Source organism: Lipomyces doorenjongii (assembly GCF_038497915.1).
Source record: "Lipomyces doorenjongii strain NRRL Y-27504 unplaced genomic scaffold V1508scaffold_23, whole genome shotgun sequence".
Taxonomy (NCBI): Eukaryota; Fungi; Ascomycota; class Lipomycetes; order Lipomycetales; family Lipomycetaceae; genus Lipomyces; species Lipomyces doorenjongii.
The window spans coordinates 1-17369 of record NW_027118090.1 but is presented as its reverse complement, the minus strand read 5'-3'; the positions used below and the strand labels follow the sequence as shown (position 1 = coordinate 17369).

The 17369-nt window shown below is 48.0% G+C and overlaps 8 protein-coding genes across 8 annotated transcripts; 4 read left to right on the top strand and 4 right to left on the bottom strand.

The window, feature by feature from the left end:
- Positions 1-272: 272 nt before the first annotated feature.
- On the bottom strand, positions 273-3669 carry V1508DRAFT_416986 (adaptin N terminal region-domain-containing protein). The gene is made up of 2 exons (XM_066940283.1): positions 3114-3669; positions 273-3035 (listed from the first exon to the last, which is right to left on the bottom strand). The coding sequence occupies exons 1-2, from the start codon at positions 3410-3412 to the stop codon at positions 449-451; spliced, it is 2886 nt and encodes a 961-aa protein (XP_066795898.1). The 5' UTR covers positions 3413-3669; the 3' UTR covers positions 273-448.
- A 26-nt stretch (positions 3670-3695) lies between these two features.
- On the top strand, positions 3696-4992 carry V1508DRAFT_119511 (Arv1-like family-domain-containing protein). The gene is made up of 2 exons (XM_066935910.1): positions 3696-3972; positions 4017-4992. The coding sequence occupies exon 2, from the start codon at positions 4022-4024 to the stop codon at positions 4802-4804; it is 783 nt and encodes a 260-aa protein (XP_066795897.1). The 5' UTR covers positions 3696-3972; positions 4017-4021; the 3' UTR covers positions 4805-4992.
- A 105-nt stretch (positions 4993-5097) lies between these two features.
- V1508DRAFT_439304 (fungal-specific transcription factor domain-containing protein) lies at positions 5098-7987 on the top strand. The gene is made up of 2 exons (XM_066942208.1): positions 5098-5483; positions 5541-7987. Exons 1-2 carry the CDS (start codon positions 5240-5242, stop codon positions 7817-7819), a joined length of 2523 nt encoding a protein of 840 aa, XP_066795896.1. The 5' UTR covers positions 5098-5239; the 3' UTR covers positions 7820-7987.
- V1508DRAFT_416982 (phosphatidylinositol-glycan biosynthesis class S protein) lies at positions 7985-9901 on the top strand. The gene is made up of 2 exons (XM_066940282.1): positions 7985-8250; positions 8333-9901. The coding sequence occupies exons 1-2, from the start codon at positions 8188-8190 to the stop codon at positions 9818-9820; spliced, it is 1551 nt and encodes a 516-aa protein (XP_066795895.1). The 5' UTR covers positions 7985-8187; the 3' UTR covers positions 9821-9901.
- Positions 9902-9987: 86 nt separating this feature from the next.
- V1508DRAFT_118999 (uncharacterized protein) lies at positions 9988-11019 on the bottom strand. The gene has a single exon (XM_066935909.1). The coding sequence runs from the start codon at positions 10752-10754 to the stop codon at positions 10155-10157; it is 600 nt and encodes a 199-aa protein (XP_066795894.1). The 5' UTR covers positions 10755-11019; the 3' UTR covers positions 9988-10154.
- Positions 11020-11501: 482 nt separating this feature from the next.
- Positions 11502-12151, top strand: V1508DRAFT_118956 (uncharacterized protein). Its single transcript, XM_066935907.1, has 2 exons — positions 11502-11726; positions 11781-12151. Exons 1-2 carry the CDS (start codon positions 11611-11613, stop codon positions 12013-12015), a joined length of 351 nt encoding a protein of 116 aa, XP_066795893.1. The 5' UTR covers positions 11502-11610; the 3' UTR covers positions 12016-12151.
- On the bottom strand, positions 12129-14286 carry V1508DRAFT_118962 (major facilitator superfamily domain-containing protein). Its single transcript, XM_066935908.1, has 2 exons — positions 13626-14286; positions 12129-13577 (listed from the first exon to the last, which is right to left on the bottom strand). The coding sequence occupies exons 1-2, from the start codon at positions 13976-13978 to the stop codon at positions 12287-12289; spliced, it is 1644 nt and encodes a 547-aa protein (XP_066795892.1). The 5' UTR covers positions 13979-14286; the 3' UTR covers positions 12129-12286.
- Positions 14287-15353: 1067 nt separating this feature from the next.
- Positions 15354-17369, bottom strand: V1508DRAFT_370301 (L-lysine 6-monooxygenase (NADPH-requiring)-domain-containing protein). Its single transcript, XM_066937465.1, has 3 exons — positions 17328-17369; positions 15642-17258; positions 15354-15588 (listed from the first exon to the last, which is right to left on the bottom strand). The coding sequence occupies exons 2-3, from the start codon at positions 17043-17045 to the stop codon at positions 15517-15519; spliced, it is 1476 nt and encodes a 491-aa protein (XP_066795891.1). The 5' UTR covers positions 17046-17258; positions 17328-17369; the 3' UTR covers positions 15354-15516.

Here is a 17369-nt window from a genome sequence, read left to right as displayed (position 1 = left end):
TCTTTGAATCCACCGGTCTATATCCAGAGCAATCGGATAGATCTACTGAAAGCAAAAGATCTCTCAGGCAGTCTCATTTAAAGAGCGCAATTTTGCAATACCAGAAAAATACCGATTCTTGTCTGAAGTTATATTTCTGTCTGCTCACCTTACGTATGGTATGCCGGTTTGCGGATCTAGAAACGAGTACGATTCCACTATGACAGTAGATAGATTATGCTTGTGGATGCAGAATCCATGCTTCATGCTTCTGGCTACTATGGAAGCTATTGCACTTAATTCGAGAGCTCTGTACCTCGATATATTTTTACATACTCATAATCATTATCTTTTCCTTTACATACTATCATACTGACAGTGACTTGTCAAGTCACAACAACGCGCACAATAAAAGCTTTCAAAATCAAATATAGTTCACAGATAAACAATTAAATCATTACCAAATGGTTCACTTAGCCGCTCGTTGTGATGCCGCGATCCGGTCTCCCAATGATAACGCAAGACCCTGTCCTTTACTTCTAATTCTAATGTGCCCAACGATATTGCCAGAAGCTTCCTTCTCAATACTCAAGTTCGCCAATGCGTCTTCGCCGAACACGCTTTTGGCGTACAAGTTCGCGCTGAGAAACTGGCAATCGCCCTTCAAGCTGGCTTCGGGAGTAAGTACAGACATGTTGGTGTACGTGACTAAATTATCGAGATATTCCTTGAGGCTGATGTCCTTGTTGCTGTTGGCACTGGAGTTGTTGTTGATATTAACCTTGTTCTCCCACTCGAATTCGGTCCACATCGTTCGGAACTGTGTCTCCGAGACATTGCCGGGGTGGATGTAGTCCATAATGTCAACGTGTACATCATTCAAGATGACAATATTGGTCTCAGTCGACGACGAGCCATCATAAACAATATTGCCAAAAATAACGCCAGTGTCGGTAGACGAGACTTTGATGGTCGCTTGAACTGAGTGGAATGCGTGCGGGCCGAGGTTCTGCGTGGTAGGCTTCTCAACAACTTTCAAGTCGCCCAAAGTAGCAAACTCGACAGCAAGGTTCTGTAAAGTGTCGGTAGTCTGGTTGACCAGTAAGACATCGAGGACGATATCAAATTGGTGCACCTTGACATAGGCCTCAGCGTAAACAGTGTCAGAAAAACCGGTGAGCTGAACCACCTTACTCAACTTAGAGCTAATATCCTCAGAAACCGTCTCTGCGCCGGTTGCCTTTGATAGATCAAGTTCAAACTCATCCTGACCCTCAACAGCAGATTTTTTGGCGAGCTGTCGGATTCCTAGGACATCGTCAACTTGAACGGCATTCCTTTCTTTCTCAATACGGTCCTTGTCGGCACGTTTAGACTCCTCGGCAACAACCATTGCATGGAAGGCAGCATGCGTATCTTCCAAAAAAACTTCCTTAACAAGATCAATTTTATCCATATCAGAGAGGGACTTGATGCAGGACATAACTCGATCGACAGAGTCCTCGTCGATTGGTGCCTTCACGAATCTTGACTGGCCAACCCGTAGGACTGAAATCATGATTAACATGGCCTCCGCGCGCAATAAGTTTTTCTGATTGGCATCATCTGATATCTTCGAGTACCTCAGCACGAGCTTGGTGAGTGTCGAGGCAAGTGTGGAGGCAAGATAGTAGTCGCCGTCTAAGATCAACTGTCGCAATGGTGGCTTCGATGCAGCCTTAACGGCCTCCAACTTAGCATTAACAGCTGATTCAGATGTCAACGCCGACTCAGTGGCATATGTGCCATCCGGTAAAACTTTTCTTGACGAATTCGATGTTGGCTTGCTACCGTTGACTTTGGCTTCTACCGGCTCACCGCTACTATCCTCCTGCGACGCATCCAGAAGTCGCTGTTCTGAAGTTAGAATGGGGATCTCTCCAATACTAGATCGAATTCGCTTCCAAGACTCTCTAATATCTGATTCGGCAACGCAGTATTCACCAAGAATCCACAGCGCACCTCTATACACCTTGCCACTACGAACATCACCGAGCGTCGACATAAGTCGGCCAACAATTGGTAGACGCAGCTCAGGGAACTTCTCGAGCACTTCCTTAACAAAAGCAATGACGTCAACCGCAGATGAGTTGTTGAATTCGGAAATAAAGTCCATGAGCAAATCAACCACAGAAGCAGCGACCTCGGCAAACTTAATCGCACATTGATGAATACAGTGAATAAGCAACTGGCGATACTCATTGTTCTTCTCGTAATCTTGGTCAATAGTCTTGGACAATTCCTTCTTTAAAAGCAAAATAACTTCTTGAACATTCTTGCTTGAAATCATCTCCAGGGCTATGTCGAGAGCCTTGCGACGAACATCGATATCAGGACTGGATAGAACACGGAGAATCTCCATGGTTAGGTCGTCCAGCACACCTTCATTCCGTTTGCGGAGCTGGTCGACACGGTCAAGAACAATGAGCTTAACGTTATTGTCGGACTCCTTAACACTCAGTTCTATGAATTTTCCAGCTGCAGCCTTGATAGCAACAGGATTACTGGTGAGAGCAGTTAACGCGGTCGCAGCCTCGTAGACGACGGTGTTCGACTGCGCCTCAAGTAAGTCGAATACAAGACGGAGATAGCGACCCTTCTGTGCCGTATTGTGCAGTGCGTCCTTTCGAATAAACTCAATGAACGCCAGTTGCAATAGTTCATCCATCGTAGGAATGCTGTCATAGTTTTTGAGAAGGTACTCAATGGCTCCAGTAGAATAAATAGTAGAAAGGACAACAAATGCGTTCCGTCGACAAGTGGTGTCTGACTCGTTCTCGAGGACGCCCATAATAAGATCAGCTGCATCAGGCACCAGGTGTTCGTCTAATGAGTAGATTGAGTAGATCGCGAAAATGGCGTTCTTTCGGACATAAGCGTGTCGGTGTTCAAGACAAGATCGAACAGACGGAATTAAAGGATCGAGAAGCTCTGACTCCTTTAATTTTCCGAGGAATCGCAAGGTGGCTCCCCGGATATATTCGTTCGGATGCTGTAAGTCATTTCGGATGGCGTTACTGTAAAAAAGTAAAATGTAAGTCTCTGCCAATTGCCCTCATTCCGCCATTATAGGGCCATGTCAATGCTGTACTTACCAGACGAGAATCATCTCTTGCTTCAATTTTCCATCGGGGTTCAATTTTGGGCAGATTTCCCAGTAAAAGTGCAATAGTTTCTTAAGAAGCTTCGACTTCGAAGGCATAACAAATCGGATAACGTGCATGAGCAATTGAGGCATGGGATCGCCATTGAGCATGATGACGAGAATGCGCTTCATGGCTTCTATCTTGATAGGGTCATTGCCGCGCTCAAGCTGGAACCGCAGGTCCTGGAGCGTCGGCTGATCGGCCGACGAAGGCTCATGAACAAGCGTATATGACGACACCTCTGCCATATGGAATACCAGTACAAACTGCGGTGGTTCGTGGGAAATTCAGTTGGATTGGTAGGCAAGAGAAGGGGTGAAGCAAGCGAAGCGACCACTTCGGCGGTGTGGTGCTTTTGGACAGCCAGCCCGAATATTACGGCACTAAGTATAGTTCAGAACAGTGCTGCCATGTATCGGAATAAACATGGCGTCCCACAGGAACTTGCATCGAATCAATATAAGTACGGACCATCATTGTCAGATATTTCTCATCTCTCATATCCTTTTTTTCATGTTTGAAGTAACTTGCTCTGTCTTTGACTATTCAATATGTAAAGTGTTTATTGTAGCAACCACGAGAGACCGCCAAATCACCTAACCCTAGTGACGCTATAGGGTCAATGAAGCCTGACATTTGTTCAAAGTACGATATCGGGATAGTTAATAGGTCAAGTTTTATTTCTGTTTATATCATAGTCGTATATATGCGATAAAAGCTACTGGTCCTGCATGAGTTCTTTTAGCTATCGTATTCTAAACCGCTCTAAAGCTCGACACACTTCGTCTACTTTTCGATTACAGCATCGGTAAGTCGTCTGAAGTTAATACGAAGTATAGCTAACGCAAGTAGACACGATGATGTGCATAGAATGTGCCCATCCTGTGACTTCTCTCTACACTGAATATTCCTCAAACAATATTCGGCTGACAGCGTGTCCTAATTGCAATAAATTTGCCGACAAATACATCGAGCACGACAGCATAATCATCTTCATCGACCTCGTTCTTATAAAACCACAAGTATATCGTCATTTGGCATTTAATAGACTCTCAATATCTCCACATCTTCATTCAAACGTCCGACGCATTTTTGTCTTGATTACTCTATTCGACGTTTACCTGACTTGGGCACGAGTTGAGAAGGAAGCGCTTCGAGGCGGCAACGGCGCGACGGAAGCAGATAAACGGATATTACAATTCCCAGTACTAGGGCAATATTTGTTCTTTTTGGTATATTGCTTGACTGAGACAATTGTTACGCATCTTGTCTTGCGGTTCTTCTCGAGGTTTGTGGTTGATCAAAAACCCCTAGAGGCGCGACCTTATGAGCCCAATACAGTTACTATTGCTTTATTGATCTCTTCAGCTACGAAGCTATTCCCTATGCTGATGATAATATGGAGTTATGATATACCAGCAGCAGCGAAAGCGGTGGGATGGGCGGTGAATGTCAGTACCATTGAGGCGCTAAATATTGTGCTAATGTGCGGAAGGACCAAGGCGTGTTTATTAATGTGTGTGGCAGTAATGGCAAGAAGGGCTGTTGTGAGGTTGCTTGTGTGGTTGTGGGTAGGAAATGAAGGCATCGGAGTTATCCGGGATGAGTGGCACGCCATACGTTCGATATTAGGAAAATGATGGATACTTGTACGATAACTATTTATTTGTGATATGGGATACCTAATTACCTATTTCATTGCAGAAATTATAGAAGTGTCAGCGGTCATTTTTTAAGTTGGCGTGAGTGAAATTCTGTGGAGGCACGACGCAGCCTTTCGCAGCTCCATCGTAGGGCATGGGGTAGTTTTACTCCGCCTTTTCACGCGGCGGGGCGACGATAAGTCGTATCTCAGAAAGTCAATAGAGTTTAGGTAGTTGAAAATGGTCCTCTATAGTGCAGTACGGACGCGTTGAGCTAAGCTTTATGTAGTGCAATCTCTGAGGCATAAATTGGTGTTGCTTTACGGGCATGCACGTTGTCTCCACGCCTCCACTTTAGATGACACTTCTCCGGTGTGCATCATTTTTGAACACCCCTACGCTTCCCTGGATTACGGTAATACCGGCATTGATATGGACCCCAGTCCGTTGTCCTCCGCATTGTCCTCCGTATCTGGGGGTCAGTACGGTGGTACGCAGACGCCGTTGGGCCACCTCGCCGACGAACAGCAGTACTCAGATTCCGGTCTTTCACAGTCGCACTCGCGTAAAAGACGACGCTCGAGAAAAGGTCTTGACAAGATATTTGAGTGCGATGCACCCGGATGCGGAAAACGATTCACGCGATCTGAACATCTGGCTCGTCATCAATTGAACCGTATGCTATCTTCGTGATTGTGATGCGCTGGACAACCTGCTAATTGATGAGGTGCAGATGAACCTAAGGAAATTTTCACCTGCACTTGGCCGGATTGCACTAAGTCGTTTGTGCGCGAGGACTTGCGTATCCGCCATCTAGAGCGACATCGTCGGAGGAGCGAAGTGGCAACCAACGGTGATGTTGTTTTGAAAGAGGAGGACACAATGAATTTCAATGACATTCACCACAGCACTGAGAATAATATGAATCGTCGGAATTCTACTGCCTCATCCAGCTCGTCCCACCTATCAAGCAGTTTGACAAGCATTGCGCAATCAGTTCAGCCTCCACTGCCGGTTCCGGATCCGATTTACATGCAGCAGCAACCAATCCAGCCACTCGTACCTTTGTCACAATATAGCATGCAACCTCAACAAATACCTCGACAAAGTACATATATGCCCCCACCAAATTATACCTCTCCACTTGGTATTAGTCCTCGGACACAGCAAACAATCCCCCTAGCTACCGTTACGTCGCCGTCTAATGGGAATAACACTAATACGACTGATCTCATCAATTGGCTGTTCTCTGATGGAATGCTTTCTGGTGCCCGAGATCTTTTTCTCCCTTCTAACCTCTACTCCGGATTTGAGTCTCCAATGGATCTGCCGAACCTGCTTACGCCGCCAACGCCACCACCGTCGCGGATGATGTCCGAGGCGAAGCGACTCGATATCCTCGGTCTGATCCCAGCTCTTGAATCACATCCTGACTTTGAGTTGGACTGCATACATCGATATATCATGCTCTATTGGGATAAATTTCATTTCCAGTTCCCCATTCTCCACAAACCATCGTTTGAAGCGGACGCCACACCTGGCCCTCTTTTGTTCAGTATCATTCTCGTTGGCGCATATTACGGTGGCGCTCAAGATTTAGCGCTGAAAATTGCGGAGCAACTACGATGGGTGATATTTGGAAGTCCAGGATTTCATCCGCCAGCCAAGATATGGATTATCCAGAGTTTATTAATATTAGAAGTATACGAGAAAACGATGTCGACGCGAAAGTTTCACGAACGCGCACATATACATCACGGTACTACATTACAATTGATTCGCCGCGGATCGACTTTAATCCCATCGTCGTCTGCTGGTTCTTCTGCATCAGTGGATGGTAGTTCTGAGATTTGGAAGCGGTGGATTGAAACAGAGATGGCTAAACGTGCGGCGTTTATGGCGTTTATTTTAGATGTATGTCATGCAGCGTTGTTTGCACATTCTCTCGTTATGTCGACGCACGAGATTCGGTTGTCACTACCATGTGACGAAGACGTTTGGGATGCTATTCCAGGTGATCGAAATCATGTTTTGAGGACGCCTACCATGCCATTTCTCAAGGCGTTAAAGAAGCTCTTGAATCAGCAATCAGTTGCAACTGGACGGTTTGGATCGGTCGTCTTACTCTGCGGGCTGATGTCACTGTCTTATCAAATGGAGCAACTGGATCTACAAATATCGTCGTTGGGCTGGGGTGCGTTTCGGGATACGTGGCGGACGACGTTGGCACCTGCGCTAGACTTTTGGAAAGCAGACTATGATCGGCGTTTCCCACGAATCAATGTCATGTCCGCGTCACCTGGCGACAACACGCACTTGCAGCGGGTCGTTCCACCAATGTGGCATATGGCTCATGTGGCAATGCGAGTCTCCATCTATGATCTTCAGATTTTCTGTGGTATACACCGCGTTTTGGGACGTCCTACGCGTCATCAAGACTACTTAGCTTCAAAGCGGCGTATCTCAGATTGGGCAATTTCGGAACGAGCGCCGGATGCTGCGTTGCATGCCGTGGAGAGTATTTACGAGGCGTTCGTGATTGGCGATCTTGGATCGTATTATCGGGCCGAAGGATATTGCGCGGGTGAAGATACTTTTGTGCATCGCGCAAGCATTTTGAGTCATTGTGCGCAGGTTGTGTGGGCGTACGGATTCTGTCTTGAAGGACCGGAAAGTAGCGTTTTGAGCGAACGAGATAAAAACACGTTATCGACGGGCCGGTCTGCAGACGATGAACTCGAAGACGAGGAGGAATACGCTAAAATCGTACCAGTTGAAGACGGCCGAGTATTTCTTGAACGGTTGCATCGAGCAAAAACTGGTCGTGAGTTGGAATCTATGGAAGGCAAGAATCATACAGTGGGGTTACTCCGAATGGTGAGCGACGCATTGAAATCATCGAAGTGGCAGATGATGAAGGAGTTCACGGACGTGCTGAGAGAGTGTATTCAACGAAGTTTGGGACGGGAGGAGAATAGCATTCGAGGTGGGCGAGTGTATTATGATGAGTGATCAAAATTGTTTTGGATTGGAAAATTTTTTGGAGTTTGGGATTTGGAAAATTAAGTTCGCAATTGGTTTCGGCATTATGTAAACAGCTGTGATCTGAAAGTCAAGTATAATGCGAAAAGATTATTCTCAGGTGGAGCTAAAACGCGTCTGTAGTTCAATCTAATAGGCCAAGGCATACATTTCGTAAACTGGGTAAACTTACACCAAGGTTATACTATAATACTGACCCAGCTCATCCTCTCGGTCTTTTACGTCCATATTATCTATCACAAAACATCAACAGCGCTCGATTTCATGATTCGAAATCATTAAAACAGTTACCTATCCGGTAGCCAAAACATACCAGCAGTGGAGATACCAGAGCCGTGATGCTACCCAGCGAATCGACCGAAGCCATCGTGCTTCGACGCAAAGTGGTTCTTTCATTCTGGGTTAGTCTATTTCCCACCGATCTCGATCATCAGACACATGAGGACGAAAATTATGTTCAAAAACAGATGCTAATGAAATTAGGCTGTTTTTGTTTTCCTTGGGTTACCGCTTTGGTTTCACACTACGACTATTCATCGCACGCCGGTACCGTTATCGGCCATTGAGACTCTTGACAACGAGCTGAAAGATGGTTTAGGATTAAGCCGAGACGATGATCCCGGATTACATATTGCTGTTGGCGTTAAAAAAAATTGTTTATACGGCATCACGACCCGTGAGATCAGTGACGAACTACAGCGCCTACTGCGGACGGAATGGACGAGCTCAGTCTTCAGTCTGGATTTGGTAGACGCGGACGAATGCTCAGGCTGTTCAATGCCGAAGTATACGTTAAATTGCATCGGATCTGATAGGACACCGCTTCCAAAGACAATATCGGAGGGGCTAGAAATAACTGTGTACATCCCTTCAAACCATGGAAGTAAGGAGATCATAGCAAATGGACTCTATGACGCCTTTGTGGGGGACTTCTTATTTTTCAACAAACATGACTTGGGATCCATCGACCGCGCCATGTCACCAACCACTGGCATCCTGTCGACAATGTATAGAGGCGCTACTTATGCGGATGCGATCCACCTTTCGTTCACGCTCCTCATCGCACTAGATTCGTCAGGGGGTGAACGTGCCATCGAAGCTCTCAGTCCCGAGTTTCAGACCGAATGGCGTGTTCATGCCGAGAAAGTCTGGAATACCTTGAAGTTCGGCGAACTAAACCGGTACGTAAGCTCCATAACATTCGACACGGACGTCGGGTTCCAGTACATGACGGACGGTAGCGACGAATGGGCCCGAGTGGAGCAGGACGTTTCATCGGACAAGTTGTCATCCCTTCTTGACACCTGGGATTTACAACCCATCACTCTGCTCACTACGAGTTCGAATTCATCCGCAGTAAAGGTGTTGCAATTCGTGTACTTCCTGCCACCTTACAGTACGAATACAAAAAGTCTCAGTTTCACGGTCGCGAATTGGGGCGGCGTCGTAATGGCGGGCGATTCCCCAGATCTGCCGGCCGCTATGCGAACGTTTGGTAGACAAATCGACAAGTTATTGTCGCCGGTCTCGTTTTCACTAGCCAACGGGTCGAAATCCCGTAAAACACTTCCCCACCGACACGAATTCGCGCGCATAGCGACGATAATGAATTTACGGGGCGCAATCGAGACGTTGTCCGCGCTCTCGCGACTCGTTACCTCGCTGCAAGAAATGGCAGTTCCCTCTACGGTCCGCGACCTCGTTGACAGCGCGATCAAAGAATGGCACTCCGCTGTAGTCAATTTACGCTCAGATTTTGACCAGGTGGCCGAAAATCAGGGTTTACGACACGCGGCTGCCGCAGCGCAGTTTGCTAGACAGGCTGTTTTTGACAAGGATATGATGTTGAATATGTTTGTGCCTTTTGAGCATAAAATTGCTGTCTATCTGCCGCTGTTGGGACCAGTTATTGTCCCGTTAGTTGCTGGATTGCGGAGGGTTGTTGTGGAGTCGCGAAAGAAGGAGCCATAAAAGTATAAGTATTGGACTGTATTAATAGGGACTCTGATAATGTATATTAAAGTTGCAAAGAACTCGAGCCTCAATTTGAACTAATTTATTGTATGAGGAAAGTTGCAGTGCCAAGACGAAGACTAAACCAATGCCAAACCAATACCTCTACCAAACTTTGTTGCGACAGAAATCCCATTACAATACGAAAATCGCCATAATTAGTCATACAACCATTATCAGCGCTATCAAACAGTTAAAGTTGTTCAAAAAACCCATTATCACAGCTAGTATTCCACATTATCTAGTAAACAGTTCACAGAGCAGGGTTCGCGTCAGAGATTGGTGCAACCAGTCACAAGTACTGCCACTCGCCCAAGAGAGAATTTCCGTTCCATAGGTAGACATCGACGGTCTCGACATGGGTCGTATCCGTGCTGGAAACGGTGCACGGGACACGAGTTTTGGTGCGGCCTTCGTCTTCGTAGGTATCGTACAAGGATATCTTGTCCTCTGGCACAAACACGAGGCGGCCGGTCACCATTCCTCCATTGTTACTGTCGGAGGATGAGGAACACGGGACGACGCAGAGGTTGTTTGGTGCGAATTTAGGTCTGAAGGTAGTGTATCCGTGCAATTTGTAGGTCGGGAGTGAGAATGTGGATACCGTATCCCCCAGTATATCAACCGGTAATCTCGTCTCCGCGGGCACAAATACGGTTACTGCCTTCCGCGGCCTTAAAACGGCGGAGGACCCGAGTGCGGACACCGGAGTGTCGGGTGTGTGCAAGAATGAGCCTGATGGGCTGACGCAAGGTGAGGGCGTGCCGCTCGACATTGGTGATGAGAATGCCGAATGAAGGGCAGTCATAGCCAGTGATCCTCGGAATGAGAACAACGATGAGCAGGATGAGGAGCGGGACGGAGGCGGTGTTTCGTGTGATGTGGTCGACATCGTTGCGAAATGAGCTGGATGTTTACGTTGTGAACCACGCAAAGACTTTCATCGACAGAAAAAAAATAATTGAGTAGAGTACTGCGAATGATAGGTGCACGATATTTATGCTAATCAGACATCCTTGTTGTAACAAGAATTAAATACGAGAACGTCTGGAACAAAGAGCAGATATCTGCCCCCTACACGTGATCAGTTTGAACAATGAACTAAGAAAATAAGCGCATCAGTATGTGTCCGAAATCGCTCGAATATGCAAGATCTCCCCTGTCGATCATTTCAGACTTCGGATGATGTTTGTTTTGCCACAAGTTCTCATATAAGCTCCTTCTTTTGACAGCCGACGGATATGAACTTCATGATATTCGAGCGTGCAAGTACCACACTCAGGCCTCGCATCTCAGTTTCGGTTACTGTGATACTGTCTGCTTATGTATTCTAACTATGACTTGAACAGAACACCGCTTAGGGAGACTCTTCATTCATATTATAACGGTACTGCGTGCATACGAGCTCTGGCCTGCATAACTTTACGAAGAAAATGCGGTAAAGGCGCGACTATAGATAGATATCTTCAGGCGTATTAAGATTTGTACCAATGACACTAAACAACAAGACATGGCTCTGGGCGTATATGATTGGCTGCCACGCGCGAACTCACATGACTTGCCATTACGAGCGCGTCATGTCGCGCGTAAGGGACTATGATAAGGGAAACGCTTTTAGCGAGGCTGACCACTGAGTAACCAAAATACGAAAATGCGAGATCTCGTAGTTATCACCTAATACTTGTGGTAGATATATAGTTTTGCAGGCCGCACTCCATCTGCAACACACTGCTAGCACCTTCACCGAAATGCCAGATATGCTGCTAGACCATATGACGCTCTATGTCACGGACATCGCCAAGTCTCGCGCGTTCTACGACGCAATTCTCAGAGTCTTGAACTACAAAAGGTGTTGCATCATGCCGTATGCCACCATCCCTGTTTCTTCTGCAGTTTCTAACCACTGAACAATTTCCAGCGAGCGACACCTACGTCTGCTACGCACCCGACACCAAACCAGCTCTAGGCTTCGCCATTGCAACTGCGCCCGACAAATCTCCAGGCGCGGTCCATTTAGCAGTTTTAGTTGCCCGTCGTCCGATGCCGTCGCCCACCTCTACGCCCTCGGGCTCGAAAACGGCGGGAAAGACAATGGCGAGCCTCTATTGAGAGAGGCTTATGCGTCAAATTATTTCGCTGCGTTTGTGTGGTGATCCTGATGGGTCTAATATTGAGGCCATGTGCAGAGTGTAAGCATGTGACATGGAAGAGAGGTTGCGAGTTGCTAAATATGTCGCGATGGTCATTAATTAAGCATAAAAGCAGAACAAGAACCAGACTACCCAATCCGTGTGAACGTCCAACATTAAACTGTATCAATGCAACTAGACCCCAATATACACCGTAGAAAATGCTTTTTACCCGACATGTGTAAAGATGTACAAATTTATCCCACAATAAATAGAAATAAGGTGAACAATGAGTCTACTCTCTCTTGCGACGAGAAAATGGGATGATAGACCAACATACACACATTCCAGCAAACAACCCTATCGCGACGGGATGCACCACAAAGGTACCTTTTGTCTGTGCCAACAGACCCGTGATAAACGGCCACAATGCACCTCCGCACGAGCCGAACGCCGTGACGATTGTGAGTGAGAAGTTTTGCGTACGGCGGGGCAGGAGGTGGCTTATGGCTGTGATGGCAGATGGGTACATGGGCCCGACAAATAACCCGACCACGGAAACTGCTACTGCGTCGCCGATGATGTTTGGTACGAGCCAGGTTATTAATTCGAACGAGGCTGCGACGGCAAGGAGGATGAAGATAACTGCTCGAGGGGAGAAAATTTTAGTGAGGAATTGGTTGAGCACAAAGCGGCCGATTGTGATTCCGGCCCAGAATCCAGAAGCGACGTAGCCGACTGCTGTGGGGTCTCCGCGACGGGTGTCGATCATAAAGGACACAATCCAGCCGCCTATGGAGACTTCGGCGCCTTGGTAGAAGAGGATGAGAGCTGCCGCGAGCCATGTGACCCTATCTCGCAGGGCTTCGCGGTAGACTGACTTTTCATTCTGGGAAATGACCGTATTCTCGAAGCTGACAGTCATGGGCGGCATATTAGAGGTGAGAGAAGTGACAGGGACCATAGCATCTGCGGTTTGAGCCGAGCCGCGCAGCTTCTGGTACTTCTTCAACATGTGGAGCGTGCCAAGGTCACGGTCGCAGCCGTTGAATGCCCATGCGGAGAACAGAGCGCCGAATGCGTTGAAGACGAGCATAATAGAGTAGAAATAAGACCACTTAATGCCTCTAGACACCATAGCAGTCGCAATCAACGGCGAGATCGTGGCACCAACGCCATAACTTCCATGCACAATGCCGAAGCAAGCTTCGGTGTGCGCAAGATAAGACAAGAAGACGTTGACATTCGCCACGACACAAGCCATGCCGAGACCACCGCAGAAGAATCCTACAATAACCACACCGAACGGCGGAGCAGTAACAATTAAGGCATACATGATGACGAGAATGGCCGGACCTGCCGTCAGCATGCCAGCGCGACCAATTCTAACGTAGATGTAATGGCTGACGACCGCGGTGACGATGAACCCAATGGTATTGGCCATCCAGATTGTCGAGACTTTGGCGTAGTTAATGTTGTAGTACTCCTCTATGTATGGCAGTAGCGCACCAACCGCACCGTCGCTCATGCCTAGAGCAAAAACGGTCCAGCAAGACGCCAGCAGCCGCCATTTGTTCTTTGGAACCCTGCATTCGTGAGCGTCTGTTACAGATGCCTCAATGACACGAACTTACTCAGCAAATGTATAGACCCTCTGAGCATCAGACTCATTGTCCGTACCGTTGCTCAAAGCAGGCGAACTCCGACCAGACCCAACGCTTCCTTCCTCCACCTCACTCGTGATATCATTCGCGCGGCCAGCGTTCACAACGAGATCTGAGAGCTCAATTGCATCGCTGGAGCGCAAATCACTCTGGGCCGGATCACGCTCTGGATATTTGGAGTAGTTGATGAGGACCGTCTTGGAAGACCGCGTCACGGCGTCCGAGGGACGACGGATGGACGCGTAGGAAGCGTTCGGCGCGGATGAGGTGACGCTTACGGACTCCATGTCGATAGCGATGGATATCGAAGACGCCGACGTCATCGCAGATTGATGATGTGAAGCAAATCGCTTTAATCAGAAAGACGATCGAGTCAGTTCCCCCGCACGGGAACTGACAGTCGTAGAAAATGAGAAGGACTTATATACCGGTAACAGGAGAGGGTTGTTGGCCAACGCGGGGGGTACACCGTGGGAGGTACCGGGGGTACCGAGGCCACGCGATGTCTCGCTCTCATGAAAGATGGCTTCCGTATCTGGGGCTGCCGAGCCAAGGTTATTTGAGCGCTACACCCCGGCAATGGAAGCCAAAGCTGGGGCGACCTGTACAGGACCCTTGTGTGAGTCAACGCTGGTGGACCACTGCGAATCTGTGCCAGAAAAGCGCTTTCTGTAGTTATGTCGGCCGGCCGGCCCGCCCGAGTGGACCGATCGCATCAGACAGTTTGAGCGCTGATAAATTCAGAAACTATATTCTTCGTCCTGACGAGGCAAGACAGCCTGAGGCCAGTCACCGCGGACCCGTTGCCCTACTCAGCAATTACCGCTGATCACGATGCTATCGCGGATTTATTGCAATATTATATTGCGTGTAGTCGCAAACAGTCTGTGTCTGTATATGCTTGTGCAGTGCACTGTCGCGTAATTATTCCTATTGTCGCATGCGCATCATTCCGCAGCAGCTCACGATGTTGCAGATATCCCTGGCGGTTAGGTCAGGTCTCCTTCTGGCAAGCTTACCGTGGCGTTCCTGTCCAAGTCGGATGCGCATACTAATCTGTATAAATTTAAACGCGCAACAGTCAGCTGCTCCTGCTGGCGAGAGACGCTTTGTATTTGGTCCTGCACCATTGCTTTTTCGAAATAAACGAATGACGGCGTACTCATCGCGTCATAGCTCCAGTCCCCGCTCCGGCACGTTCGCATTTATCTGTCTGCTGCGCCATTGCATGCTTTACTATATTTTATGTCAATACAAGTGGGCTAGCGGGCGGTCAATCGCACCTGCTGCAATTTCCAGCCTGTTTACTCCGTGTAGGGCTTAGTGTAAGTACCCACGCGCTCATATTCATATTTTGAACTGAAATATAGCGAGCCAAAGTTAGTCGGACAAATATCCACCAACTAATACATTACTAGTGATCAGAATTTATCACTCTTAACCCCAGGAATAAGTGAGTCATAAGAAAATGTGGCAGGTACAATGAGGCTAAATGCCTTCGCGACTGACCCCTGAACGGACAATGGCTCGTGCTGCATATTGCAGTTTCCGCCCCACTAATCAAGCTTCCGCTTAGAGGTATACGTAGCTGATCCCAGCCTTTGCCTCATGGTTCTTTACGTGCTTTTGACTCTCAGGTCTAATTGCTAAATATAGTCTTGCCGCTCCCCCCGGTCGCTGGCCCGTTATGACTCTTCCAGTGGTCGCTGATCACACTATACTGATTGCGGATTAGGGTATCGAGCATAAAGCGCCGCTTCCAAGACGTAGTACAGAACCCATTTTATTTCCTGAAACCCGAACACCGAGATTAATTTTGGCATTTACCTACAAAATAATACACCTTGGATAACACCTGCTTCTACTTGTTGAATATCTGATCAACAATTTCTTTTCCTCTTACTGCCATGATGGATAACAATGTGTCACTCAACTATTAGCAGGTCAGCAAAATCTGTATATTCAGAACACTTGTCATGCACATACCCCATGTGTCGCCTCATTGCATCCCTGCATCCACAACCTTGCCTCGACATTCGCGTCTAGTTTGGCTCTGTATCCTCTGTCGACTACAACCTCATTCGCAGACAGGTACCGCTTCAGTCCACTCAACAGTTCGGTAACGATCGCGGATTTGTCATACCCAGTCGCCGCGACCACAAAGTCGTACTCCGCGGTCTCTAGGGGTCCTGGATGATAGCGATCACGAAGCTTTAGTATGACTTTCTCGCACCCCTGCTTGCCAATAACTTCAACTTCTTCCACACATTGCGAATTTTTTATTCGCAGGCGTGTCGTGTGACCAGGCAACTTCTGTGCATAAACAGTCGCGTAAAGTGTTCCGAGCAAGTCGCTCCTCACAACACTATAGTTCGTCGCTTTGTGCTCCTCAAACATTTCCCTCCGTCGATCATCAGGAAGCGAGTATATCCCGTCAACTGCTTCTGGATTGAATATTTCGTTAACGAACGGCGAGTCGTCCGATGGACGTAACGCGAGTGCCGGGAATATCATGTCGATATGCGACCCCAGTGGCAGATTTGCATGTAGATATTGCGCTATTTCGGCGGCTGACTGTCCTGCCCCGACAACCGCGACGGAAAACGATGCGGCAGACGACTGCGAGGCTAGACTCAGGAGTGCCGCTGATCTGTACAAAAATTCTGCGGAATGGCATATCCTACTCGTCAATTCCCTGGGGAAGCATGCTGGGAATTGTGGACGCGCACCGGGACAGAGTACCACGTTGCGGGCAAGCCGCGTTGTTCTTCGGGACTGATCGCTGGTGCGGGCGCTTGTCACTGCCAAATGTGGTATTTTATCCGTATTGAAATATTCTTGCGCCGGAGCAGAAAGTCCAGTCACCGTTTCCCCGTAGACAACGCATTGTGCTTCCTGCTGGACTAAATCCGCACACCATCGCATATAATCCTCGTATTCCTCGCGCAACGGGTAGAACGTCCCTAAATTTACAAAATCCAACAGCCGACCCTTTGCGTGTAGATAATTCATAAATGTGAATTTGGAAGTCGGATCGCGCATTGTGGCGAAGTCTTTGATGAACGAGATTTGCATTCGCGCGTGTGGGAGGAGCATGCCGCCATGCCAGGTGAATTCGGATTGCTTCTCGATGAAGAGCATCCGATATGTGTGTCGCGACTCAGGCGACAGGGTGTCAAGGATGGCGATGGCGATGGAGACGGATGCCGGCCCGAAGCCGACCACGATGAGGTCGTAGGGTGCCAAACCTGGTAGTTCTGACTCGGAAGATGTCAAATCCACTGGAGATGACGCGGAAGAGCATGAGTCGGAAACAGAGGTGGACGGCGGAGACGTGGGGGTTTCGGAGGTCGACGAGGCAGCTCCATCGCGGAGGTCAGAAGTCGCCATTGAGTTTAGTGCGATCGCTTGTTGCTGCGTTCTTTAATACTGTTAAGGATTCAATGCGAATTATCAAGATTCAACACCTATAGAATAACACCTAGGACAGGAGAAGCGCAAAATGTTGGTCGGCGCTTTAATTTTGTTCCAACTCATAATCGAACTGGCCGGCGTCCCAATGACGTCGGGTCAACTGCTGTCCTTGCTACGCTCATCACGTAACTATGGTGATTATACATTAGTCCCGACAATGGTGCATAACCCTAACCCCAATAACTATGGAATTCATACCTATGGTTGACATTTTCGGCCAACCGAATAAAAGATGCAGAC